At 43.1% G+C, this 27,375-nt stretch overlaps 1 protein-coding gene across 1 annotated transcript in view; it reads right to left on the bottom strand.

The window, feature by feature from the left end:
• Positions 1-27,375, bottom strand: part of HECW1 (HECT, C2 and WW domain containing E3 ubiquitin protein ligase 1) — a 253,789-nt gene that overhangs the window by 86,220 nt on the left and 140,194 nt on the right. Inside the window, exons 9-13 of the mRNA XM_060156217.1 lie at positions 23,974-24,075; positions 18,908-19,058; positions 11,055-11,197; positions 8,867-8,988; positions 6,450-6,635 (exon numbers count right to left, since the gene is read on the bottom strand). Coding sequence (XP_060012200.1) covers positions 6,450-6,635; positions 8,867-8,988; positions 11,055-11,197; positions 18,908-19,058; positions 23,974-24,075 — 704 coding nt within the window. The remainder of the gene's footprint in view (positions 1-6,449; positions 6,636-8,866; positions 8,989-11,054; positions 11,198-18,907; positions 19,059-23,973; positions 24,076-27,375) is intronic.

Raw genomic sequence — 27,375 nt, 5'->3', positions numbered from 1 at the left:
ATGATGAAAAATCTGAAAGTGAAATTAAGAAAACATTCCCATTTACCATTGCAACAAAAAGAAGAAAATATCTAGGAATAAACCTACCTAAGGAGACAAAAGACCTGTATGCAGAAAATTATAAGACACTGATGAAAGAAATTAAAGATGATACAAATAGATGGAGAGATATACCATATTCTTGGATTGGAAGAATCAACATTGTGAAAATGACTCTACTACCCAAAGCAATCTACAGATTCAATGCAATCCCTATCAAACCACCACTGGCATTTTTCACAGAACTAGAACAAAAAAATTCACAATTTGTATGGAAACACAAAAGACCCCAAATAACCAAAGCAATCTTGAGAACGAAAAACTGAGTTGGAGGAATCAGGCTCCCTGACTTCAGACTATACTACAAAGCTACAGTAATCAAGACAGTATGGTACTGGCACAAAACCAGAAATATAGATCAATGGAACAGGATAGAAAGCTCAGAGATAAACCCACACACATATGGTCACCTTGTCTTTGATAAAGGAGGCAAGAATATACAGTGGAGAAAAGACAGCCTCTTCAATAAGTGGTCCTAGTACATTCTTGATGGGAATGTAAATTGGTGCAGCCACTGTGAAAACAGAATGGAGGTTCCTCAAAAAAATTAAAAATAGAACTATCATATGAGCCACCAATTCCACTCCTGGGTATATATCTAAAGAAAATGAAAACATTAATTCAAAAGATACATGCACCGCAGTGTTCACAGAAGCATTATTTACAATAGCCAAGATATGGAAGCAATCTAAGTGTCCATCAACAGATGAATGGATAAAGTCGATGAGCTGTATGTATGTATGTGTGTGTGTGTGTGTGTATACACACACACACACACACACGCACAGATTGAAATACTAATAAGCCATAAAAAAGAATGAAATTCTGACATTTGCAACAACATGGATGGACATATAGGTTATTATGCTTAGTGAAGTAAGTCAGACGGAGAAAGACAAATACTGTACGTTATCACTTATATGCGGAATCTAAAAAATAAAACTAATTAATGAATATAACAAAGGAGAAACAGACTCTCAGATATAGAAAACGAACTAGTGGTTACCAGTGGGGAGAAGGAAGGGGGGAGGGGCAAGATAGGGTAGGGATTTAAGAGATACAATCTACTATGTATAAAATGACTAATCAACAAGGATATATTATACAACACAGGGAAATATAGCCATTATTTTATAATAACTGTAGATGGAGTACAAGCTATAAAAATATCGAATCACAACTGAAACTAATATTATATTGCAAGTCAATTATACTTCAATTAAAAAAATAAAAGATTATTATTAAAAATTGTGGTAAAATATAAAATTTGTCATTTTAATTATTTTTAAGTGTACAATTTAATGGCATTAAGTACATTCTCTTTGTTGTGCAGCCATCATCACTATTCATCTTCTAAATTTTTTCACTTTTCAAAACTGAAACTATGACTCCATTAAAAAATAACTCCTCATTCCCTCCTCCCCTCACTTCCTGGTAACCTCTATTCTACTTTCTGTTTCTATGAATACTATTTTAGATATCTCATATGGGATATAATATTTGTCCTTTTGTGTCTGACTTATTTAACTTAGCATAATGTTTTCGAGGTTAATTCATGTTGTAGCACGTCAGATTTTCATTCCTTTTTAAGGATGAAAAATGTTCCATTGTATGCATATAACACATTTTGTTTACCCATTCATGTAAGCTCTATTTTTCCACCTTTATTGAGATACACTTGACAGATTAAAAATTGTATGTAATTAAGGTCACAGGTTTTGGAAAGAGATTGCATTAAATTTAAATAAAAGAAAAGAAAAATAAATTTTTCTTTATATAATATGTATGTTGTTCTTTGGTTCACAAGGTGTATATGATTATTGTATCTTTATTTTAATTGCACCATTGATTAGTATAAAATTTTTCTCTGACTCCATTTTAATGATCTGAATTTCAACTCTCCTTTGTATGATATTAATACACCATCACTGATTTTTCTGTTATTGTTTTCACACTATATGAAATATTTATTCTTTTACTATTAAACTTTCTGAATCATTTCTTAGGTATGTTTCTTTTTAAGCTGGGTTTTTTGCTATCAAATCTGATAGTATCTCCTTTTGGTAAGGAGATACTATTTCTTACTAGGAATACTAAGTTCATCCTATTTCCACCTGCTGCCACGACTGTTATGCCTGGCTTTACTGTTGTTATTTTATTTTATTAATTTAATTTTCTTTCCTTCCTAGTGGATTTTTTTGTGCGTTTTGTTATATCAACTGTATTTTGTTTGATTTTATCTTTTGTAGGAATTCAAAGAGAATACTCTTGCTTTAAATGGTAAAATGGTTGCTTTTTAAGTTTTTCAAATAACTATATTTAGCCATTGTTTTTCAAATTATCCGCTTTGACCCCCCTTACACCCAGCTAGGAACTTAGCACAACTTTCCTTGCCCTGTTCACTAATCCACTTCCTGTTTCCTTATTTTTTAATTCTGGTCTGTGGATATTGGTCCAGATTGTTCTTATACACGTATTCCATTTTTATTATACATATTTTCCCATATTTTATTGAGTCTTTTCCAATATATTTTAAAGCATTAAAATCTTAAAGCAATTATTTACACTTATATTTGTGGATTTGATTGATTTTAAATACCCACCACCATAGTTTTTAATGCTATGATTTTCCCATTATTGATTTCCTCTGCTTTATTTGTGAGTCATCTGGAGAATGGTTTTCTTAGGGCAGGCAAAAGAGTAGGGTGAGCTCTGAAATCCTGTACATGAGGTTTTTTCCCTACTGTCGTTACACTTCAACGATAACAATTTTTCTGGAAATAGGATTATTGGGCTACTACCTTTCTCATCAATAACCTGTAGTCATTGCTCTCTGGGTTTCTACAGTTTAGTTTTATGGATGGGAAGTTTGAAGCTTGTCTTATTTTAATTCTTTTGTAAATAACGTTCACATTATCATGGCTGTATATTGATAAGATTTTTTAAATCTCTAAAGACATTCCAGAGTATGTGTAGATATAGAATTTATTTTAATTAATTTTACTATAACTCAGTGAGTCCAATTAACCAGTTTGTTGTAGATCAAAGTTGTATTTTCAATATTTAACAATTTAATATATTTAATATTTACTTATTGCTACTGCATTCTGATCTCTTCTTGAAGAACATCTATAAGTCATTCATCCAACGGAGATTTATTGAGGGCCAACTATGTGCCAGGCACTATTCTAGGCCCTTAGAGGTTTCATCAATGAGTAACACAAAGATCCCTGCTCTCAAGGAGCTTAAAATTCTGCCAGGAGAAACAGACAAAACAGTAAATCAAGTAAATATGTAACTTATATAGCAGAGCACATGGGTAAGGGATCTTGAGGGATCTTGTAATACTAAATTGGTCAATATTAAACTGGTTCTTGCTGAGAAGATGAGACATATATTTTTTCTTTTTTTTGGTTTTTACATTTTTTTTTTCACTTTATGCTTCACTGTTTGCAATCTGGTGCCTTCCCTGTGCTTTGGGGGCTGTTTCCATGTTCATATTCTATATTAACGATTTGATTTTACATAGTGTCAGTTCTGCTCTGTTTTATCCCTATGCTATTACATTTTGTTGTTCCTTGCAATCTTAAAACATTTATTTAGCCCACGTCCTTTTCTTTTCTTGTTTTTAATTGTAGTAAGAACACCTAACGTGAGTTTTAGTTTCTTACAAAATTTTTTTTTAATTTACTTATTTATTTATTTTTGGCTGCACTGGGTCTTCACTGCTGCACGCGAGCTTTCTTCAGTTGTGGCGAGCGGGGGCTAGTCTTCGCTGTGGTGCGCAGGCTTCTCATTGTGGTGGCTTCTCTTGTTGTGGTGCACAGGCTCTAGGTGTGTGGGCTTCAGTAGTTGTGGCACGCGGACCCAGAAGTTGTGACTCATGGGCTCTAGAGCTCAGCCTCAGTAGTTGTGGTGCACGGGCTTAGTTGCTCCGTGGCACGTGGGATCTTCCCGGACCAGGGCTCGAACCCGTGTCTCCTGCGTTGGCAGGTGGATTCTTAACCACTGTGCCACTAGGGAAGTCCCTGCAACAAATTTTAAAGTGTATAGTACAGTACTGTTAACTATAGGTACCATATTGTATAGCTGATCTCTAGAGCTTATTCATTTTGTGTAACAAAGACTCTCTACCCATTGAACAGAAACTCCCCACTTTCTCCTGCTCCCATCCCTTGGCAACCACCATTCTACTCTGTTTCTATGAGCTTGAGCAGATCTCTCGTATAAATGGAATAGTGCAGTTTTTGTCCTCCTGTGACTACCTAATTTCATTTAACATAATGTCTTCCACGTTCATCCATGTTGGAACATGTGTCAGAATCCCCTTCTTTTTTAAGGCTACATAATACCCCATTGTATGTATACACCACATTTTCTTTATCCATTCATCCATCAACAGACACTTAGGTTGTTTCCATATCTTGGCTATTTGATTAATGCTGCAAAGAACATAGGAGTATGGATATCTCTCTGAGATTTTGATTTCAGTTCTTTTGGATCAATACCCAGAGTGGGATTGCTAGATCCCACGCTGGCTCTATTTTCTTATGTCTGCTTCCTCTCAGATTGTTTTCTGTGTGTGGCTTCTTTTTGCTCAACAGAAGTCATACGTGCCCTTCTGTGTATGAGAAGCAGATTATCTTTAAAATATTCATTTCTATTTTCTGAAGAAAATTATATGCTTTTTCTCAAGATAAAGATTCTGTTTCCTTCATGCAGTAGTAGGTCTTCAGAGGTCCCTTCTTATTTTGTTGCTATGTGTTCAGTCCTTAGGAGAGGCCGTCTCCATCTCACGCCTGCCACAGACGGGGTCTCACCTGTCTCACCACCCGAAGCCCCACCACCTCTTGGATGACCATCCTCCTTAGCACAGTCCTGGAGCCAACTTGAGGCTCACATGCAACCTCCACCGATGCTGGGCGGAGGCCGTGTCCACCTTCCTCATATTTCCAAGACAACAGATGAGTCAGAGGCCATTTTGTCCTCCTCGTGGGGATGACAGTGCATTCAAAGACACCAGACAGCTCGGCCCCAGCCCTCCTCTTCCTACACAGTACACACTAAAAGTGAAGGCTGTTGACTCCGAACATGTCAATAAAGAAAGAAGTAGACTGGCCGAGCGAGGAACAAGAAGATGGTCCAGTGTTCTGGAAGCTGCCCTGTTTCTTTTGCATAGAAAGCTATCACCACACCATGAAAATGACCATGTGTCACTGTCATTCTCCCAGTGGAGGCAACACCCAGTAAACAAGGAAGTCCTGGGGAACGAAATCTGGCTGTGGTGGCTTTTTGCATACACGAGGCACCCCTCGCCCAGTTCATCCCCGACTACAGAGCTGGTCATAGACAGTCATTGTACTGACGGACTTGCATTAATTAGTGGACACGATCTTTCCCCCCATACTCCAGAGAGCCCAGGTTCGTAGGCACGATAAAATGTTTGTGGGGGGATTTCTGGCTCCCAGGGCACGGTGATGTCCCATCAACCCACTTTGGGGAACCATGGCTTTGCACGTTCACCATCACAGAGGAAAGGAGCTGTGTGATGCAGTTTCCCACTTAGACACGTGTCTGCTGGCGACACTTCTGATTCCTTTGCCACTAAAAGAGGGAGGGATTCTCTCTACCAAAGTTTGTAAAAGATTACACAGGGACAATTCCTTGGTAAACTGTTTGGCCCTGTCTTATAAGTGCACTGAGATGACTGACGGTGGTTAAGGAAAAGCATCCTCGCTTTAGCAGACTCAGCTAGGCTTCCAGAGCATCCCTGGGAAAGCCCAGTTTTGGTTAAGGTCACATGAAAGCAAAATGCAAGCCAGGAACATTGCACGGGCCCAATTCACCCGGTCCCTGTTTGCCAGGCTGTTTTAATAACTGAAGGCTTATTAGGGAAATCACAATGAGTAACCTAATCATGTCACTCCCAGTTAGCTAATAATTTCATTACCTGAGAGTGAGCTGTCTAAGGAGGCAAAACAATAGAAAGGTCACGGAACAGAATCTGGTTTCAGGTTCCAAACCGAAAACCAGTTCCAGATCTCAACTGGGCGTGACACTGTCCCCCCACCGCCAACACCCCGCCCCTTCCCCACCCAGAGAACACAGAGCAATGTCACAACTTGGTGGAGGTGCTGCTAGCACCAGTGGGCAGAGCCAGGGATGCTTGAAGACATCCCGCACATCACAAGACAGAAACCCAGGTGTGGGTCGTTACCCCTCCTTCCTTCCTGGTGGCCAACGGCACGTCTGAGGCACAGCCTTCCCTGTCCTCCCCACGCTCCCTCCTCACCGCCTGCTCACCAGTGTTCTCCTTTTGCTGTAAGGCCCCCCACTGCAGTCAGGCTCACCTTTCCCTGCTGGTCTGTTTTGACCTCCCAGCCCCGGGGCAATTCCAGCCGAGTGTCCGCAAACATGTTGATGAAATTCACCAAGTCCCGGTTGTGCTGGTAGCGTTCAAAGTTGCGCGCGTCCCGCCGGACCTTGAGGATCATGTGCTTCAAGCAGGTGCTACTGGTGAAGACTCGGTAGGCACTCTGAGAGGGGTCGGGGCCGACGGGGAAGGCAGTGGGGTTAGGAGAAACACAGACCAAGCGTACTTTGAGCCCCTTGATGGGATGGGATGTGATTGCTACACAGGGATTTACTGGGAGCCTTGGGCGTTGGGGGTGGGGTGTAGAGCTCTTGCTGCCCCCCGTAAACACACATGGACCTCCGGGCTGTCTGGCTGTACCGCTGCTTCAGCATCCTGGACGCTGTCGACCTGCCCTGCATCTCAGAGCTGCCCTCCTCCTTCCTCCCTCCTCCCGCCCCAGCAGGGCTCTGCTCTCTCAAGTCTCCCTCTGACTCTCTGAGCATCTCTTTCCTCTCCGTCCGGCTGCCTCCTCTGACCGCACAGGTGCGCCCGTGCTCCATCTTAGCTGTCTTTATAGCAGGGTGTATTAATTAAGGTTCCCTGTGGATTTAGGGCTGACCTTCAGAGGTCTGCCAGTCCTTGCTAGGTAAAAAACGTGTGTGTGTGTGTGTGTGTGTGTGCGTGTGTGTGTGTGTGTGTGTGTGTGTGTGTGTGTGTGTGTGTGTGTGTGTGTGTGTGTGTGTGTGTGTGTGTGTGTGTGTGTGTGTGTGTGTGTGTGTGTGTGTGTGTGTGTGTGTGTGTGTGTGTAGGGGTTGGGGGATGAGAAGAAGTGAAGAAAGTTTCAGGGGTTTCTCATTGTGCCAAGTAAGCATTTTATGCTACCTGGGGCTGGTGTGTGGGGGGTTCCAGGAGAGACTGCTCACAGCCAGAGCAGGCTGGGGCAGTGGCTCCTTCCGGCTCAGGGCCCCCTGGTGCCCAGCGCTGAGGGCATCGCTACTGGCATCCTTGCCCCCCTTCGTGACTCCCCCACCTGCACCGCTGGACAGCTGCTCTGGGTCTAACCACTGGATGTCCCAGAGGCTTCTCCAATATAACCTGCTCAAAACTGGTCCCTCCTCCCCTGCCATAGCCTGCATCACTTAATCAAACTACTGCTAACTGGGGACATGACCACCTGACTCAGGGGCCCGAAGCAGAGAGGACTCACTTTCTGGAGTCCTCACCTCCCATCCCCCTCCATCACAGTGGCCCCAAGCGCGACTGAAATAGCTCCCGAGCAGAGTCCTTCTTTCTCTATTCCCAGCCCCTTCCGTAAGGCAGCCCTTGATCATCGCTCACTTGAGCGCCTGAACCAGCCTCTGGTCTGAGCCCCCTCAGTCCCTCTCCCACAGTTCTGCCAGAGAAAAGAATTCCTCAAACACTGGATCATGTAACTGATGATAACATCGGAGACTGCTGGCTCCTGTCGCCTACTGAGGTAGATCCAGGTTCCTTTCCGTGACGTACCAGGCAATTTGCTGCTCGTCTCTCCACGCCCTCTTCCCAGATCTGCCTGTCGACACACTCCAGGCCCACTGGACCCAGCCCCAGGCTGAGTCCTTCCTCCTGCAGCCTGGAACCTCTGCCCCTCCCACTTTCAACCTTCAGGACTGAATTCAGCGGTCACCTCTTCAGGACCGCTCCCTGTGTTTCCTGAGCATCTTGTTCCTCCCTGAGGTCAGGCACTGTCCTGTCACGTTAGACACATCTCTGCACGTCTGTTGCTCCACAAAATGAGGAGCTTCTGCTCAGCAGGTGTCACCCTAATCTGTCTTTATGACTCCAGCACTTAGATCTGTGCCTGAACTGCAGGAAACATTTGTTGAATGAGAAAAGTAATGACTATAGTAATATAATGTCATTGCTTCCTCGACAATACCAGAAAAAAAAAAAAAAAGAAATGAAAAAAACTACGTATGTAAAAATCACATCAAATTTACCTTAAGCATGTTACTTGCAAAACTAATTACAGGAAAAGGAAACCTAGTTATTTATCTATTCTAAAATTTCTTGAATGAAAGTGATTTTATAAAATGATTCAGGCTGAAGGGAATCCGTCAACTTCACAATTGTGTTCCTTAAAAATTTTAACAAAAACACATCTTTGTTTCCAAATCACTTTCACTGCTATTAACACATCTGAACCTAACAAAAGCCCACAGAAGCTACAGCATTTCCAAATCTAGCTTTCCTCCTTTTTGGGAGACTCACAGAGAGCAAAAAAGAACCATCTTTTTTCTTTCCTCTCTTTTTTTTTTCTTGCCTTAGTTAAAATGCTATCCTCTTTAATCTATCCAATGACTTTGCAAAGTTGTGTTTCGGGTCTTGCTGGAAAAGCCAGGCCAGGCCCCTTCTGTGTGTGGGAACACTCACGTAATTGGCGTGCAGTACAGTGAAGAACTCGGGGTTGGTGATGAACTTGACAGCCGGGGACTGTAGCAGCAAGGTGATTTTTTGTGAGTTCACTGGAGAAAGTGACCCATCTCTCCTCAGATCTGGAAAAAGTGAAGCAAAGCAATGAAAGGCACTGGGAAAAGATCGTTTCAAATAGAGGACTTCTCTCTTGTGGCACTGGCAGCCCACAAGGTTCACCTGCACAGCTGGAGAGGACTGTTGTTTTGAATAGAGATCTGGCCAGCTGTCGCAGTGATAGGGCCAGGTGCTCTATCACTCGGTGTCTGTCAGTTAAGAATCATTATTTCCTAGGAGTGTTCCTGTACAACTTCAGTTAGGATCAAGTCCTTGAATACCTCATCCCTTTTATCCCAATGACTTTTTTCTTACTTTCTTTATAAGTTGCTCACCATAGCTATGAGAATTTGTTTGCAGAAAGGACCACAATTCTTCCCTCCCCCCCCCCGCCCCCGCATCCCCATTGGTATGGAACTCTGCAACCCTGTTGAATCGAGCTGGCCTTGTGCCTTGCTTTAACCAACAGAATTTGCCAGAGGTTCTGAGCGGCCTGTGGGTCCCCACTTTCTCTCCCTCAACACGAGAACAGTCTGTGCAAGATGAAAAGCCACGGGGAGTGGGGACAAGCCGCCCCGGCTGAGGCCACATCAGGCCAGCCAGCTTGCAGTCAATTCCACAGCTGACCAAGGATGCAGGTGTGAGCCCAGTGGCCTGAGGAACCACCCGGCAGGGCTCAGCTCAAGTTGCCCACCTGCAGGATTGAGGGCTAAATGCATGGCTGTGAACTTAAGCTTTCGATGGCTTGTTATACGGCAAATGCCACCGGATCCAATACCAAACCCAGAAAGAAATTTTCTTTTCCTTTTTCCTCATGTTTCTAATTACTCCATCACTTTACTACATCTCTCTCAGAGATTAATAGAAATTAATAATAGAAATACATAAACTAGTCACTTTAGTATATCTGATAAAATGAATAGAATGGAGGCAATTAAAATAGTTGGTGGAACTGTGTACATACATATTTAAAAGAGGGCGTGAAAATGTCCACTCTTCTGCTTTTGCAGAGAGAGCTGAGACCTGGCAGTACAGGAAGCACATGGCTGTTTGCTCCGAATGTTCTAGAGCCGTCAATCTGCCATCATTTACCCAGTTCAAAAAGAAACTGGATTATTAGGATGTTACAGTAATAATCTTACGCTATTACAGGTATAAAAAGCAGAAGCCAATCTCTTCAGAGAAAACAATCTTATGGCTACCAAAGGGGAAAGGAAGGGAGGGGATAAATTAGGAATTTGGGGATTAACAGATACACACTACTATATATAAAGTAGATAACCAACAAGGACCTACTGTATAGCACAGAGAACTATATACAATATCTTGTAATAGCCTATAATGAAAAAGAGTCTGAAAAAGTGTATGTATAACCGAATCCGTTTGCTGTACACCTGAAACTAACACAACATTGTAAATCAACTCTACTCCAATTAAAAAAAAGAAGTCAATCTCTTAACGCCTTTTGAATATTCTCGCCTGAGTTCCACTCAGTCAGATTCAAAGAAATGAACACCAGACCCCCCTAGTGGATGCTGATGGTATTTGCTAAAAAATGCTCCCAGGCGGCCATGTATAATCGTAAGCCTGCCGGTTCTCTTTACTCCCAGGTTCCTCCCTCAGGGGGGATTGTATTTTATTCTTTAAAAATTTTTTTTTTTTTTTTTACTATTTCTTATTTTTTTAAAAAACATCTTTATTGGAGCATAATAGCTTCACAATGTTGTGCTCGTTTCTGCTGTGTATTTTATTCTAAATGCAAACAAGTCTTCCTATTGTTGTCATGTGGCTCCTTGGAAGCAGACCATGAATTCTTATCGTATGTTTTATTTATAAGTGGAAAACACCTTAGGACACCAACAAATAAATTGACTTAATAAGAAATGATTAAGCCACCGAAACCAAAAATTGCCTTGACGCATAGGTGCAAGGTCTCTTCACCGTGAATCCACTTTCCCTTTACGTTCCTGGTGGGAAACTTCTGTCTGTTTTACCCTGCTGGTGCCAAGCCCCTTTCTCCCGCTGGCCCTCGCCCACGCCCCGCTTTCCTTACCCCATCCGCATCCCAGGAGTCTGGGCCCATCCTGCATACCTATGCTCGACTGAGAAGTTTCAGCCTCTGAATCACTCCCGCCACCTCCTCCGTTGCCTCCTGCTGGGACCTGCTCACAACTTTGGCTGCCAGAGTCTTCTTCAGGCCTCTCTGTAGCAATGGTTCGCTGAATATTTTGGTACCTTTGTGTCAGAAAGTGCAAAGACAGGAGTTAACTTTGGTTTGATGGCTTGTGGAGGGGCTGATGCCCTGAATCAGATAAGTGGGGAAATCAGTAAAGGATTGTCCTGGAGGTCAAAAAAGTCGGGAAAGAAATGCTCAAAATCCCCACAAGATACCCAAGACAATTAACACTCCAAGTATCTCTCGATGATTTGATTTCTTTTTGTTTTGTAAGCTGTGATGAGTTTCAAGTATGGTGACTTCAAAAAAAATCACCCTGCATTAAATGAAATTAGGCTAAATCTAAAATAATGGTATGGGAAGGAACTTAAAATAGTACAACTAAGATATCAAAGCACCTCTCCCTGATGGTGATAAGTCTACAAACTAAAATAAAAGTTCTACTCACTTGTTTTTATTTAACAGGTAATTGACAGGACTGGCAAGGGGTATGCAAAGGTTACACGCTAAAAACACACTGGCAGACAAATAAATGCTTTCTGCTTCTTTGAAGGCTCCTTTGATTTTTCTTTCCAAGTTGGGGAATCAGTCAGTCAGTTGGCCAGTCAGTTGCCTAACCAGGTGCTTACTAAATATTTACTGACTCTTCCAGTGTGTCTGGCTCTGTGCTGGACTTCCAGACCAAAGCGAAGACTGGAATGCGATCTCGCCCTCTGAACCCTCACGGGCAGGAGGGTTCAGAACAAAGAGGGGAAATGCACATAAACCGTGACTCTAGTGAGGTGAACAAGCTGCCCTAGGTGTGTAAGAGGTGTGGACACAGACGAGGAAACACCCAAGGCACATGCGTCCTGAAGTCAGAGTATGACGTGTCGGGGAGCTTGTAGGGAAGGTACACGGAGGAAATGACATGTGCAAAAGGCTGCAGCTGGGAGAACTCCGAGAAGGTTGGTGGTGGCGTCAGGATGTGTGGGCCTCGGGCAGTGCCAGGGAACCAGCAGGGGCGGCAGGGAGCGCCTAGCAGGTGGCCAGCGGCGGCTGGAATGTTTTTCTCTAGGCCCAGGTCCTCCAACTTGAGCTGCATCAGGATCACCTACAGGGCCTGTGAAAACACGGGCTCCATCCCCAGTGTCTCTCTGATTCAGCAGGTCCAGGGATGGGGTGGGGGAGGCAAGAATGTGCATTTCTGACTAGTTCCCAGGTGATGCAGTTTCTGCTGCTGGTCCGGGGACCAACTCTGAGAACCGTCACTGCAGGGGCTGAGCAGCTGCTGGAAGACAGAGGCAGGTCCAGGTCTACAAGGACCCCCACCTGTGTGGAGGGCGCGGGAGGAGAAGACCCTGGAGTCGGGGAGAGCAGCTGAGAACGACTGCATCGCTCCAGGCTGGAGATGCAGAAGCCTGGAACCAGGCAGGGGTGGTGGAAAAAGCTGGTGTCTAAGGATGCTGCTGGGGGCAGGGGACACCCACATTCTGTAGGGATACTAAGATCACCTATATCTGCCCACAAAACACTCACAGAAATTTCCTAAACCTCCCTGCCTAATTCACACTGTGTTTTGTAGGCAGGTGTCCAGCTGTCTTGTTCCTTTTTGCTCTGCTCTGCTTCCTTCACTCTTTGTAGCCCCTCTTCCTCCTAGCTAAATGACCTTGACTTTGCCTGCTGTCTCTCGGCCCCACCAGGGCACAGGACAGGAATTCCGCTTCCCTTTTCTTCTCGGCACAGCAGGAATGAGGGAAGCGGTCAGACTGACAGGATCTTTAGTGGCAGAGTTTGTAATAACTTTACATGTAGACTCAACAGAATTTGGGACCTGACTGGGTATGGAGGTTGGAGAAGACAGAGGAGACAACTGTGAAGTTCGAGGCGCCCACTTAGAGCAGGTGGGTGGAGGTGCCGGTACTGATGAAGCCCATGTAGGATGGGCAGGTTTGTGGGAAGATTTTAGTGTGGATTTGGACATGTTGACCTGGAGGTCCTTGAGGTCATACAAGTGACAATAGCCAGGGGAGCGTTGCTGTATGGGTCTTGCGCTCAGAGAAGTGAAGTGGGAGTGGAGGAAGAGGCGTGAAGAGGAGGGAGCCTCCAGGGAGCAGCGAGTAGCCAGGTCGCCAGGTGCAATCCAAGGTGGGGGCATGGGGAACGTATTATTACACGGACAAGGTCTTCCATGGCAGGGATTCTGAAGACTAGTGACCTCTCCTTGACCTTTAGAGAGGAGTTTTGGGGACTTCCCTGGCGGTCCAGTGGTTAGGACTCCACGCTTCCACTTCAGGGGGCACAGGTTCGATTCCTGGTCGGGGAACTAAGATCCTACATGCCACCCGGCCAAAAAATAATAATAATAAATAAATAAAAAATAAAGAGGAGTTTTGTTCTCAAGTGTGGTCTCCAGACCACTTGCCAGAGAATCAACTGGGTGATTATTATAATTACAGAAATTGGGGCAAAATTGAAATCTGCGTTTCTAACAAGTTCTTCAGGTGGTATAATCTACATCTAGGTTTGAGGCTCTCTGGTGCGGGGCTTTCTTTAAGTTTTATTTTACCTAGAGACTCAGGCACTCGCTCCTGCCACCTGGCGGAAGATGGCTCTGCCTGCAGCACTTACTGGGAGGCATTTCTGAGAAGGCCTCTTATGAGAAAATGCGGAAGGGGTAGGAATGAGCAAGGAATCGGAGAGAGAAACACTTGCTTTTATTTACCCCTCCACACGCCTGTGGCAGGGAGGCTCTGGGGAAGGTGCAGGCTGTCTGTCTGGGATGTTCTTTTTGCTGGAACTCAAGTAATGCAGCCACACGTGGGGTACTCAGTGGGCCGGTGAGAAGCCGCCTTAAGCTTGTGACCTTGACCTGGGAGAGGAAGGGGGACTGCCAAAGACCAAGGAAGCTGCTGTTGGAGGATCTCCTAAGTGGCTCAAGGCAGGCTGCATTTTCCAAAAGTGGCTCAACGATATTTTCAGTCCACAGCTTCTTCCAGAACCTGACTACTCTCCTACTAAGAGGCAGAATCAATGTCCCCTCCCCTTGAACCTGGGAAGGTCCTGTGGCTACCTGGACTAACAGACAATAATGAAAGCGACAGCTTGTGATGGAACACAGAGGCCATGCTGTGAGGAAGCCCAGGCGACATGGAAAGTCCACGTGGAAGTGCTCTGGTTGACGATCACAGCTGAGATCCCAGCCGACAGCTGGCATCAGCCTCCAGATACGCGAGCCTCCAGCCCAGCCACCCTCTGACTGCAACCATGAGGTACCCAGAGGAGGGCCTCACTGAACCCAGTCAACCATGAGAACCATGAGAGAGGATGATACTCATGAGGATAATGGTGATAATAGTCAGTTATTGTTGCTTTAAGTCACCAAGTCTGGGGTGCTTTGTTACTCAGCAACAGATGCCTGGAAAGGGCTTAGACAAACCTCACATTGTAGCCTCTCTTTTACTTCCCAAATTGCAGTGATCACTGAAGAGAATTTTAACGAGGAAATATTTTATTTTTATTATAATTTTATTCGATGGAAATGTCAGCAATTTCACAAACTGCTTCACATGTCCTCAGTTGCACCTGGTTTATCTCACGCCTTACTAAGTCAACAGCCTCAAATCCCAGGTGCCAGACCCAACCCCTGGCCTTTGCTGAAGTCAGGACAGTCTTGGGGAAGCAGGACACACAGCAGTTGGTGGAGGATCACCCAGCAAGGGCAGGGCTGCAGCCTCAGAGGCTCTCTTTGTTCTAAAGATGAGAGAGGGGGTCAGAGAGTTGGTTCTCTTCTATTTCATCAAAAATTATCCTTCAGGGGCTTCCCTGGTGGCGCAGTGGTTGAGAATCTGCCTGCCAATGCAGGGGACGTGGGTTCGAGCCCTGGTCCGGGAAGATCCCACATGCCGCGGAGCAACTAGGCCCGTGAGCCACAACTACTGAGCCTGTGCGTCTGGAGCCTGTGCTCCGCAACAAGAGAGGCCGCGACAGTGAGAGGCCCGCGCACCGCGATGAAGAGTGGCCCCCGCTCGCCGCAACTGGAGAAAGCCCTCACACAGAAACGAAGACCCAACACAGCCATAAATAAATAAATGAATAAAATTTAAAAAATATATATATCCTTCAATGTCCCCCCTCACACTTTATTTTTTTGCAGAAAAAGGTTAAATATTTATATTATATAGGGTTTATGGAAATTGGTAAGGAAGGCAGCTGGAATGTCTAATTTGCAAAGGGACACACAGAGGAACACACACAAAACCGAACGGGAAATAAAGAAACCTTCCAAAACCAAACCGAACTGAACCAAACCAAACCGAAACCAAACGAACAAAGCCCATAGGAGCAGACGATTCTCACGGGAGGAGCTAAAATTGGGAAAAGAAAAGCTCATGGAAACAGAAGTTGACCTTCCCTCCAAGAAGTGAAATGTAAGAAGCACCAGAAAACACGAGGAGAATCACTTAAGTCAGCAAAAACCCACCAAAAGATGAGATGGAAGGCAAGGTATTGCTGCTAGCAAAGTAAACCCGTAGAAACACACTTTAGAAAACCTTTAAGCATTGATATCAAATACCAAAACCACGCAGATCTCTCTTGGCCTGCTCTTTTGGGAATATAACCCTAAAGAAACACTCTAAGACAATCTTAATATTTTACATACACTTGGGCCTTATCCAAAATAGTGATTAAAAGCAATAAGTGAAACATCCAACAATATGTCAGATTAACTAAATTACATCTGTTCATTGGAATACCATCGTTTAAGTGATCATCTTAAGACTATGTAGCAATATGAAAATGCTTATAATGTAGGAAGTGAAAAATGAATATAAAGCTATATTATCATTAGAGCTGTATAAGGACTGTGCATATGAAATTTGAAGACAGTTAATTTTTTTAAAAAAGCTAATCCTTCGGGCAGTAGGATTATAAGTCTTTTTTTTTTGCTTATTTAAAACTTGCATTTCTCAATAGTATAATAATTTTATCCAAATAAGTAAAACATCAAACTTGAGTTGATGATTTAAAATGAGATTATGTATTTATATTTTCGGTTTCCTCAATAAATATTTGAGAAGAAGGTAGAGTTAGTTCGTTCAGGATATTTTGAACGTGTAGGAATGAACTCGGGAAATGGTCTTGTACTGAGTCCTGGTAAACTCTGGCCCCATCCAGGCACCGGGACGAGGGACACAGAAGAATGAGAAAGAAGGGAAGGACAGTTACCAGTGGCAGGCATGATGGGCCATCAGTCATGGGGCTGCAGAGGAGGTGGCCACTGGCTCTGTGCGGAGAGCTCTGGGGAGGTTCCAGGGACCATGTGACATTCGGGTTAGGCTTTTGCAGGATGGAGATGAGTGCCAGGTGGAAGGCACGCAATGAGGGACTTTCCTGCAGTGGAAGCGTGTGGCAAAGCCACAAAGGCCACTTAGGGGGTGGCCGAGGGAGTGTGGTCACCGCACACTACGTTGTCCACTCCGCATTTTGCAGTGTGCATCTCCTTGCACAAACACATTTGTCTTTCACCATCACCCTGTCAGGAGTCAAGAGAAACTCCTTCTTGCAACACTGAGAAATATTTCCATCTTGCTGTGAGAAGGTGATGAGTGTAAATTTCTCCTGCTAACCAAACACATGCCCCCGTGTGTGATCACATCTGCGATGGATAAAGGACTGACAGTATACCTTCTGTGACTGCCATTATCAGGCCAAATCACTGGAAAACTTTAAATGCTTGAAAGCAATAGGTTAAAATAAGCATTGAAGAGCCTGAATACTTATCTGAAGGTTATCTGACCTTCCCTAGGTAGGATTTTTCACAAGAAATAAGCACTTTCTCAAATTACTCAGTTCCTTTTCTTTTTATCTGTCCACATGGATGCAGCAAATACAACTTGCTATTCGGCAAAGTCTGGTCTCTCTCAGCATGTTCAGCTCCACTGGAGGGCACAGGGGTTTACACATCAAAGCCTGTACACTTCTCTAGAGGCCTGGTTCAGGATGGATTTGGCTTCTTTTTTTTTTTTTTTTTTTGCGGTACGCGGGCCTCTCACTGCTGTGGCCTCTCCTGTTGCAGAGCACAGGCTCCGGACGCGCAGGCTCAGCGGCCATGGCTCACGGGCCCAGCCGCTCCGCGGCATGTGGGATCTTCCCAGACCAGGGCACGAACCCGTGTCCCCTGCGTCGGCAGGCAGACTCTCAACCACTGCGCCACCAGGGAAGCCCTGGCCTCATTTTTATATTATACAACCTGAACATCGTGAACGAATTTCCAAGGATTTTTATGTCACAGGTCAAGGTGTTTACTTCTGCTTCTGGTTTACTGTTTTGTTTTAGTGTTCAAACTACACCTCTTGTAGATATAGACTGATGCTGCTCTCCATGTTTCTTAGTCTGGTAAATTATTTCAGCTTATCTGTCTGGCAAGACAGACCCTGAGGCTATTTCTGCCTATGGCATCTGAACACGGTCTCTATGTAAAATGAGCTTTCTGTGTCCTTTGCATTTTTAGTTGTAGGAGTCTTGTTGCAATCACCATGAAAGGACACTCCCAAGGATTTTGGTGCATTTATATTTAATATGTTCTTCCTTGTAATATGCTTTCTTTCTGTGGGAATGACTAGAGAAGTACACTGCCAATAAAAACCCGTTATGGTTCTTATTAATGACCGAAACACTCAGGTACTGATGGGGAGAAATGGAAAGCAAATGTCTTCCAAATGCTCAAGCAACAGAAGAACCCCTGGTGATTTTCACCTAAAGCATCCTTCTCTCTCTACAACAACAGTAAGCAGAAGTTCAATGTTTTGTTTCTGTGCAATTTTAATAGGACTGAATTGTCTACTTTTTTTTTTTTTCTGGAGGCTACAGTTAACTTTCAAAAGATATTTGTTATCAATAGCTGTGTCCCCCAAAGTTATTCTTTTTAGTCCCTCTCCACCTTTTTCCTTTATTTTACACTAGCAAGACGTCATGTGGATACAAACGAAGTTGGGCCTGCAGTCTGCATTCCTGGCTACTAAAAGTATCCAAAAGCCACTGCCCTGGTCTTAAAGAAGCAAGATATTGGGTATGATGCTCATACTAGCTTATGGCATGGGAGAGGTGCTGTTTAGGGTTTCATTTGCATGTTGAAAACAAAATGACATCTTTACATACTTACTAAAAACTAGTAAGGGGTCTAGATTTTAGACAAAACAATTCTCAAAAAGTATCTTTAAATGTTTCTCTTTCTATGATGAAAGCTTTTTAAGAATGTATATTTCTGAGTATACAGCAATTCTGGGACCAGGGTAGGCATGAATATAGAGATGTATGAGGCAGCTTATTCTCCAGGCAGCTTTTAGCATTCTGTTGACCCTATCCCTGGAATGTTTTCAAACTGTTTGGGTTCTGAACCTGTTTGAGTACCTTATGACAGATATGTATGAGTCTGGTAGATAAACGTGCATCCGTGTATAATTTTGCATATAGTTTCTGGACGGTTCCTGGAACACTGACACCCTCAGTGACTACCTGGGTGGGGGGTGGTCCATGGGCCCTTGGCCAAGAACACCTGTGTTCGAGCCTGGGCCCTCAAGAGGATTCCCCGTCTTTAAATGACACTTAGGCTTAGCTTGTCTCCTCAGCAAATTTTAAATCTAGCTTTCCAGGTACTAACTATGAATGGGTTAATTACTTTGCAGTTTCCTCATACAATCTGAGCAGGAGAGTACAAAAGGGGGTTTCTTTAGCTGCCCTTCTCCTTTCACTGCTTTACAGGGGCTCACTGCACGCTGATCACCCACCGCCTGTTGAGTTGCTCCATCTGCTGGATGGACCCGGATCTCCGCATCCCGTCGGGGGTGGCTGCTGATGTGGGACGCTGCCAGGTGGTCGTGCGGTTCACGTGGTCCACATAAAAGACCCGCCCGTGGCTGTCAATGCGAGCTTCCCAGTCTAGTGCATGACGAAAAGGCAAAAAGAAAAATCAAGGACACACTACGGATCCATGTGAAACAGACACCACTTCCAGGTCTTTTGCAGTTAGAACTCACCACGGGTGACTTGCTGAAGACCAAGCACTGCCCAGAGCACCTGGGTGACCTCTGAGGCATTGGCATGGAGTTGGCATTCCAGGAAAGAGCCCATGGGACTCAGATGCTCTGCTGGGCCATTTTAAACAGTAACTGGGGATGCTCAGGTATGACCTGTGTTAAAATTCTAACAATTTCTAAAGAGAAAATGGAATGTTTATTTCCTCCTTTAAAAAATTCCATCTTGTCAATTTTCTTGGCTACTCAAATGACAGCTGGAAGACTGGGAATGTCCTCCGGTGACAGCTGACACTCTAATGCTGGAAGAATCCTTTCTTTGCTAAATCTGATGGAGGATGGCTGCTCAGAAGGGAATAATGGCCCTCATATTAAAACCAGGTTGGACTACAGTTCTCAAATGCACTGTATGTACATGCAGCTTCTTATAACCTCTATCTACTACTTAGCAGCCTTAATTGATTGCCATTCCTCTTGAGAGAAAGAATGGACACATTCAACACTTAGAGTTGTGAATTCACAGTGTATGTTCAACCCACCTGTGGCTGCCAAATATCTCTCGACCAAAACAAAGCCAATCATGACTATTAACTAGCTTTGAAGTATCTCTTTGTTGATAAATAACTATCCCAAACAGTAGAGGGAGCCCAAGATAAAGCTAAATTCCTTTCCTTCTCAAATTTAAGCACAGCAACAAACTAAAAGGTGGAAGCATAGATGATACAGTCCATGATAAATGTAGGAGCTGGGCTGGGGTGATAGGATGAAAAAGTGCTCAAAACTGAGAGAGCTGGAAGTCATACGTACACACCTGAGCTAAAAAAAGATGAGCAATGTCTGCTGTACAGAGATGCGCAAAGCTTTTAGGTTCCACGTGTAAAACTGTGGTGGAAATAACAGCTTCATGATAAAGTTATGCTGAAAACTACGTTAGACTAAAGAAGAAAAAGCAAAAATGACTGCAAATGAGGAAAACCATTCAGGCTTTTAAGTGAGAAAAGCCATAGCTTTTGGGAGTAGGTCAGATGTTTAACAATTCTATTGAAAAAGTATCATTCAGGTAATGACATAGCAACTCCCAATTGTTTTTAAAATGAAAACCTCAATATATTTGGTACAGTTATGGTTTGATATGTGTGTGGTTCAAGCTGTTTGAGAACATGATGGCTTATGTCTGACATTTACCTGAGGGATTGCCAAATAATGCCCAAGGAAAACTAAAACTACCAGAAAACACCAAATTCAACTTATAAGACAAACTGAAGGAAAAAAAATGTGGTCAGATTGTATAAATATATTCTAGAAGGTTGTGATTAAAATTGACTACTAGATGATCCAGTTGTCAACTGTTAGTTGTAAATGTTAATTAGCTCATTGATGAAATTGTATATTTGTGTAACTACTAGGTAATTAATCTCGAGCCAAACATTAAAAAATTTCAGTGATTTCCAAACTAGCAGCAACTGGGTATTTTTTTTTTCTTGAACCCAACATGACTGTCATCCAACAAAGAATGAGCGTTAATCTTTGAAGAGTATCGTGTTACTCAATTCAGTTGAACAAACTCCTCCTTGTACTATGAACTAGAGACCATGCCAGGTCCTGAGGACACATTGCTGACTAACACACATCCCTGCCCTCCAGGTGCCCACAGTAAAGGAAGGATTCCTTCAAAGACAAGCCTCCAGTCTCATAGATTCTCCAAGGAAAATAACTCAAGTATGGTGCAGCGATAATAATAATTTCTATGAGTTTCAACATTTCCAAGCCACTCACGGAAAAGAATGGCAAGCCAGACAGTTAGGCCCTCTTGTCAATACATTAACTACCTGGAAGGCAGAGTGCTAATTAAACTCTTATAAATAATCAGAAAATAATCGCTAAGCGCAATTAGAGATTATAAGTGTGTTTTCTGGGTTGCTTTGTAAAGAATTTGCTTTCACATACTGTATAAACAGTATCGCATAAAGAAAACAGGTTCCAAATGGAACTTCAGTCCTCAGCATGTCCGATGCACTTGGCCCTGTGATGCCAAAACAGACTCCTGAAGATGATACCTTTACGGATGACCTTGGGACTGTTAGAGTCATTCATGTGTGTCCATTCATCTGTGGTTGGGGAGCCTTGTCAGATATTAAACTATATATTTTCCATGAAGTCTAAGAACAATGTAGAGCCTAATAATGAATCCTATTTTAATTACTATACCAAGAAAAGCCTGTAAATTTGTACTTTTACATTAACAAGTGCAATACCATGTTTGTAGTTTAGACCTTTATCTTGAACTTCAGTTGCACCTCACTGTCTTCTCAACACTGATACCTGGATGACATCTCAAATATAACACGATCAAAACCAAGCTTCAGCTCATTCCCACCCAAACCTGCTCTATCTGCAGCCTTCTCTTCCTTTCTCAGTTAAAGGAAGCTCCATCCTTCCAGGTTAAAACTCTTGAGGTCATTCTTGACCCTTCTCTGTATCTCACACACCACATCCAATCTTTCAGCAAATCTACCCACAAAATATCTGGCCAGGATCTGACCACTTCTCACCCCGTCCTCTGCTCCCCGCCAGCTCAAGCCACCACTGTTTCTCACCTGCAAGAACCTTATTTTGGGTCTCAGGCTTCTATTTTTCCTCCTCACGATTTGATGCCAACACAGAAAACCTTTTAAGTCCTAAGTTAGGCAATGTCACGTCTCTGCTCAAAAACCTACAACGTCCCCCTTTCAGCCACAGTAAAAGCCAAAACCCTTAAGTGGTCTACGAGGCCCTAGGGGATCTGGGCCCCCGATAGACGGACCTCTTCCTGCTGCTTCCTCGCTCCCAAATCTGCTCCATCCAGACACACTAACCTTCTTGCTGTTTCTCAAACCCACCAGGCAGGCCTCTCTGTTTGCTCAGAAAGCTCTTCTTCCCCAATACTTGGGTGGATAACCTTCTTAACACTTCTAAGTCTAGCTTCAAATGTTGCCTTGTCAGCGAAGTGTACCCGACCACCCTATTTAAAATGGCAAACCAGCCACCACCACATGCTCCAGATTCCCCTTACCCTGCTCTGCTTTTGTTTTCCCACAGCACTTAAGACCATCTAATGTGCTGCACTATTTCTTCATTTATTCTTTTTACTGTTTATTATCTGTCTCTACCAGCCTAGACTGTAAGCTCCTTGAGGGCAGGGATCTTTGCCTTTTTTGCTTGCATAGAGTAAGCATTCAATAAATACTTATTCAATGAATAACTATCTGATGAAGTCATCCATGTACTATGTGAGATTAAGAAAATTCAGTTGTTAGCTTCACTACCAACTTTTCTAATATTTTTCAGTGTCACATGGACAGAAAATTGAAACCTATCTGGAAGAAATTTGTTTCATTATCAAAAGCAGCTTATATAAAGCAATTCTTTAAAACAGAATATATTATATTCAATTATCTATAATATCTGTATGTATAACTAGTTATTACTCTTGCATGGATTGAGGGTCAATTCATGTACACACCCACTGATAGGTTTTTCTGTTGTGGGGAAAATGTTCCTTTCTTGGAGAGAACATGCTATAGGTATTTTTCTAAGTAGGAAGTACCTTCAGTGACACTGAAATTTTACTATTCATTTATGGATTATCCATAAATCAATGTATAAAGAAAGAAATCAGGGATCAAAAGTTAAAGAACATAATGTTTGTCTTGGTCTCTCCAAACAAATGCGGTATTCCTTTAAGTTATTCTACATATTAAAGACACTGTTTATCACTGATAAATTACAATTGAAAAGAAGAATGGCGTAAATGTAAAATATATCACATTGCCAAGAATAGATGAATTAAGGAATAAACCTTTCTTCTTTCAAAACTGTAACGGCTTAATGTAAGCACAGGCAAAAGAATGGAAAGAAACACTGATTCTCTGCATCCTGGAAAGATCTTGCAGTTGTAAAATTTATCAAATTTTAAAGGTTATCTTTGCTTGAAAAATGAGCCCAAGCCAAAACAGGGATGTTCTAGAATTCACGAACATATCTGATGCTAAGTGAATATTTAATGTCTGGGGTGTCACTTCCTTCTTACAAATGTTACATATAAGGGAATGTTATAAGGGTAAATTACACTGGAATGATATCTAGAGACTATCTAGTCCAAATTTAGCATTTAGCAGATGAGAAAATTAAAGCTTTACTTTACAACTAAGAAAACTGAGTCCCTGAGATTCATTTTCCCAAGGTCAAATGACCAGTTAGATAATTATCAATTACACATTACGGTTACCAGGAGAATGTGCTATTGAATTCTATCCCTAAAGATGATACTTTGCCTGGAAACCTCTAAGAACTACAGAAAAAATTTGAGGCTGTCACCTACTGGTGCAAATTAGAGTAAGGAAAATGCAAGTTCATGGGTCCTGATGGGTTGAAATGTTTTATTACGTGGAGATGCTTGAACCATAAAAGGTCCCATGGAGAACAATAGGATTATTCCATCTCGAGCTGCAAACTTTTAAATATAATACAGTAAAATTTGCGAATTAAGGGTCATGAACAGTTTGCAAGGCCTAGTCAAGTCTTGTAAAGAAATGCTCTCCATTTCAGAAGTTGAAGGGTGCTGAAAATACTGGGTTTTCTCATTAAGATCACATCCTGAAACCACACGAGAAAAAACCAACCAACCAAGCAATTTCTATGGTAGGAGCCATATTGGTTTTTGATCACAGTGTGAGGTATGGAGTGGAGGAAGAGTTTGGATGTTTATATACAAAGTTCATACCGACCTGCTTACACTTGATGGGAAGTTATGAACATAGATTTTCAAAACTAAAGCTTACTTGGTGGAAGAGGCTCATCGATTGTTGGGTAGTGATGATGTTCAGGCCTCAAGGAAGGAAGCTGGCTTACTGGCTGGGAATTATGGAGTATAGGACATTCACCTACGGACAAGATAGTCGAGACATTCAGATTCATTCATTGCCATGGCAACGTCAGCAAAAAAGCACGACTGTAAAACAAACTACTGCAAGAAAAAACCCCAAAGAGCGGGCAATTGGGGAGATTGGGATTGACATATATACGCTAATATGTATAAAATGGATAACTAATGAGAACCTACTGTATAAAAAAAAATAAAAATTCAAAAAAAAAAAGAGTAGGCAATTGATTTTTTTCTGTGTCAGTTTGCTACATACAGAGTCATTCATGAGCCAGTGAATAGAGGGAACTATATCTTTTAAGAAACTCGAAAAAAGCCAGCCAAACATTCCATGGCTGTGATCTGTACCGCAACAGACCAATAGGTAGGATTGGGGTCTGATGCTGTAACCACCCGGATTTTCTTGAGGGGAAGGTGGCATCAGAAAGGGACACAAAAGAAAATGAGCAGAGCCTGAGTTTAGCCCAGGAAAAGAAACAGGCCTTTTGGAGGGAAGGGCGGCATTTATAAGGTCTCATAAAAGTTCAAGGGGTCTGTGCAAAATGACAGCTCCTGGTTTGGATAGGTTTCATCGGAGGGCTACCCAGAGGCCATCTTTCAGAGATTTTGTGTTTGGAATGAAACTCTTAGCTGCTGCCTTTCTGAGATGGGGTTAAGGAACTCGTGTAGTATGGAAGCTAGGGGCTGGGGTACAGAGCCCAGGAGCTATGGCATCTTGTGATTGGGCCAGATTATTCTGAGGAAGAATCTGATAAGCCAGGGTGTTCTGGAAGAAGACAAGAGACGAAGGAAGTAGATAAGAGGTGGGAAGACCGAGACAGGAAAACTTGAAACACAGAAGTGGGATAGACGGAAGAAGAAAGACAGACATGGAGAAATTTTAGAAATAAACATATTCACAGAATGCGCACCCTCAGTTATAACAGACACAGCTAATAGTACTCTCAGGCAGCCTTATGATGAACTGAACGATGTTGTACGATGCAGCTCCTATTTCATGATGTCCTCTGGCCATGTGCATGGAAGGCCTACAGCAACAGCTGTTTGGGTCACATAATCAGAGACAATTGCTCTTGATCTCTGGGGAGCTAGAAGGGCCCAGGCCACGAGACAGCTCTCAGACTGGTAACCCCCCACTAACACCGCCTTGGATTTCTCACAGTAGCCCCTGTTGGCCAGAGGACAAAGGTCAGGACTCTTCCTTCCTCTGCCCTCCACGGCTCATGCAAATACCAAGTGTTCCATTATTCCTTGGGCCAAAAAGAGAGAAACTGTGAAAAACAGTGGTTAAGATCTTCGTGGGATCTCAAATTTCAAAAATACTCCTCAGAATGTCCACACATGGAAAGGATGTTTATTCTTCTCACTCTAGATCCACAGAACGGATTTAAAACATAGAGAAATTAGCTAGGAAGGAAGTTAGGTGGATTTAATTTAGCCATTTAATTCCTAGAGCTAACTGGAAAACAAAAACAGGGATGTATTCCGGAACAAAGGGTCCTTTTAAATGTTAAATATGTAACATTATTTCTTGTGCAAACTCTGGTGTGTGACTGAAATTCTTGGGGTCCCTGGAGACTAAGGGCAGTCAAGGAAGGTGCCCCTCATGCCAGCACATAGCTCCTTGCAAACAGACTCCTGTTTCAAAGCTGGGCTCTGAATTTAGTGGATACCACACTCATGTTTGTCTTTATATATGTTTAGTGTCAGAAACTAAAAAAACAATGGTACAGTTGTTATGTCACCAGCTGCTGCATTTTTAATTTAGTTTCTTAACCAAAAACCACCACAACAAACTTACCTCATCATAATTAATTCAACCAATCAGGTTAATTACTCCTCCAAGCTAGTGGAAACATAATATTGTTGCTTGCTGGAGTTAATGGCGCAGACCCCACCTGCCTGTGAACCCCAAGCAAACGCAATGATGTGACTGAATGGAGCGCACAGAGGAAGCAAGCAATCCTGTTCTGCCAGCGGCCGCGGCTCCACACCATCCCCTTCGCCTCAAACACAAAGCAAGTGTCCGACCCCTAGACCTTCTGAGAAGGAAACTTATTCTAATTTAAAAGGGAGTCTCGCTGCTCACCTACCTGGAGGAACCCTCACTCAGTGAGGGGCTGGGCGCTTCATACGAATCACCTCATTGAATCTTTCCGATAACCCCTCAGGGTACGTTCTACATTTGCGCCCATTTTACACGTGAGGCTTGGAGCAGTTAGGTAACTTGGCTAAGGTGTCATGGCTGGGAAGTGGGGGGGACTGAATATAAACTCAGGGGAGCCTGATGGCAGGGCTGAGCTCATAATCATATTATGTTACTTTTTTCATTTGATCGGCAGGTTTTAAAAAACCATTTTATGTTGAGATTGAAAAAAAAAGGTTTTTATGGAAGGAAAAGCAGCAAAAAGTAGATAAAGAAGACATCCTCCACAAACTGCTACAGACTCGTCTGCGTGGGCATGTATATAGTAGTACATCTACCTTGGCTAACCTTGGGCAAGAATTTGCAATCTTCAAAGTCACGGTGAGGGGGCAGCAGAGACTCTTAAGGGAGAAGAGAGCACACATGCATATAACCAGGCATATGTGCTTTCTTTGAGCAGGTGCTCTTGGAAACATGGTGGTCAGTAGGGGACAGATGTGCCACGCCGATCCCATTAGCCCCGGGGACGCACTACCAAGGGAGAGAAGAACTGGCTGGAGAATGTCACATGCCAAGGTATGCACAGCTTTCATGAGATCAACAGTCCTTCCCAGGAATCCTCATGTTGCCCTTGGTAACCACCACAGTGAAGCATGTAGGTGCTTCTTAACTTTTTCCGAGTTTACAATCTGCAAAAAATTCAGGAAGCGAGAAATTTCTTTACAAACACAGACTTCCACTATGGCCCTGAAACACTTTCCTGTCCTTTCAGTTAAGGGGATGGCTTCCCCCTGCTGGACTGTTAGGCCCTCAAAGGCACGGGCAGTGTCTTTTTTATGTTGTTGTTAAACATGCTTTTATATCAATGTATACTGAGTCAATTTTCAATTACCCATGTGTGGACTGTCTCCCAACATGGTGGTCAAAGTATACCCATTGGCTACAACGGGTTGACAAACTCCGAATCCAGCCTTGTTTTTGTATGGCTCTGGGCTAAGAACGGTTATTACACTTCTGAAGGTAAAACTGTTTTTAAAAATACCCCTTGGGTGAGAAGAGTTTTTTGATTTTGCCTCTTGACCTACAAAGCCTAAAAGTTTTACTATCTGGCCCTTTACAGAAAAAATTTGCTGAACTTTGGTCTAAACATCGCTG

Source organism: Lagenorhynchus albirostris, chromosome 8, assembly GCF_949774975.1.
Source record: "Lagenorhynchus albirostris chromosome 8, mLagAlb1.1, whole genome shotgun sequence".
Lineage (NCBI taxonomy): Eukaryota > Metazoa > Chordata > Mammalia > Artiodactyla > Delphinidae > Lagenorhynchus > Lagenorhynchus albirostris.
The sequence above is the reverse complement of the archived record's forward strand: the minus strand, read 5'-3'. Positions and strand labels throughout refer to the sequence as shown.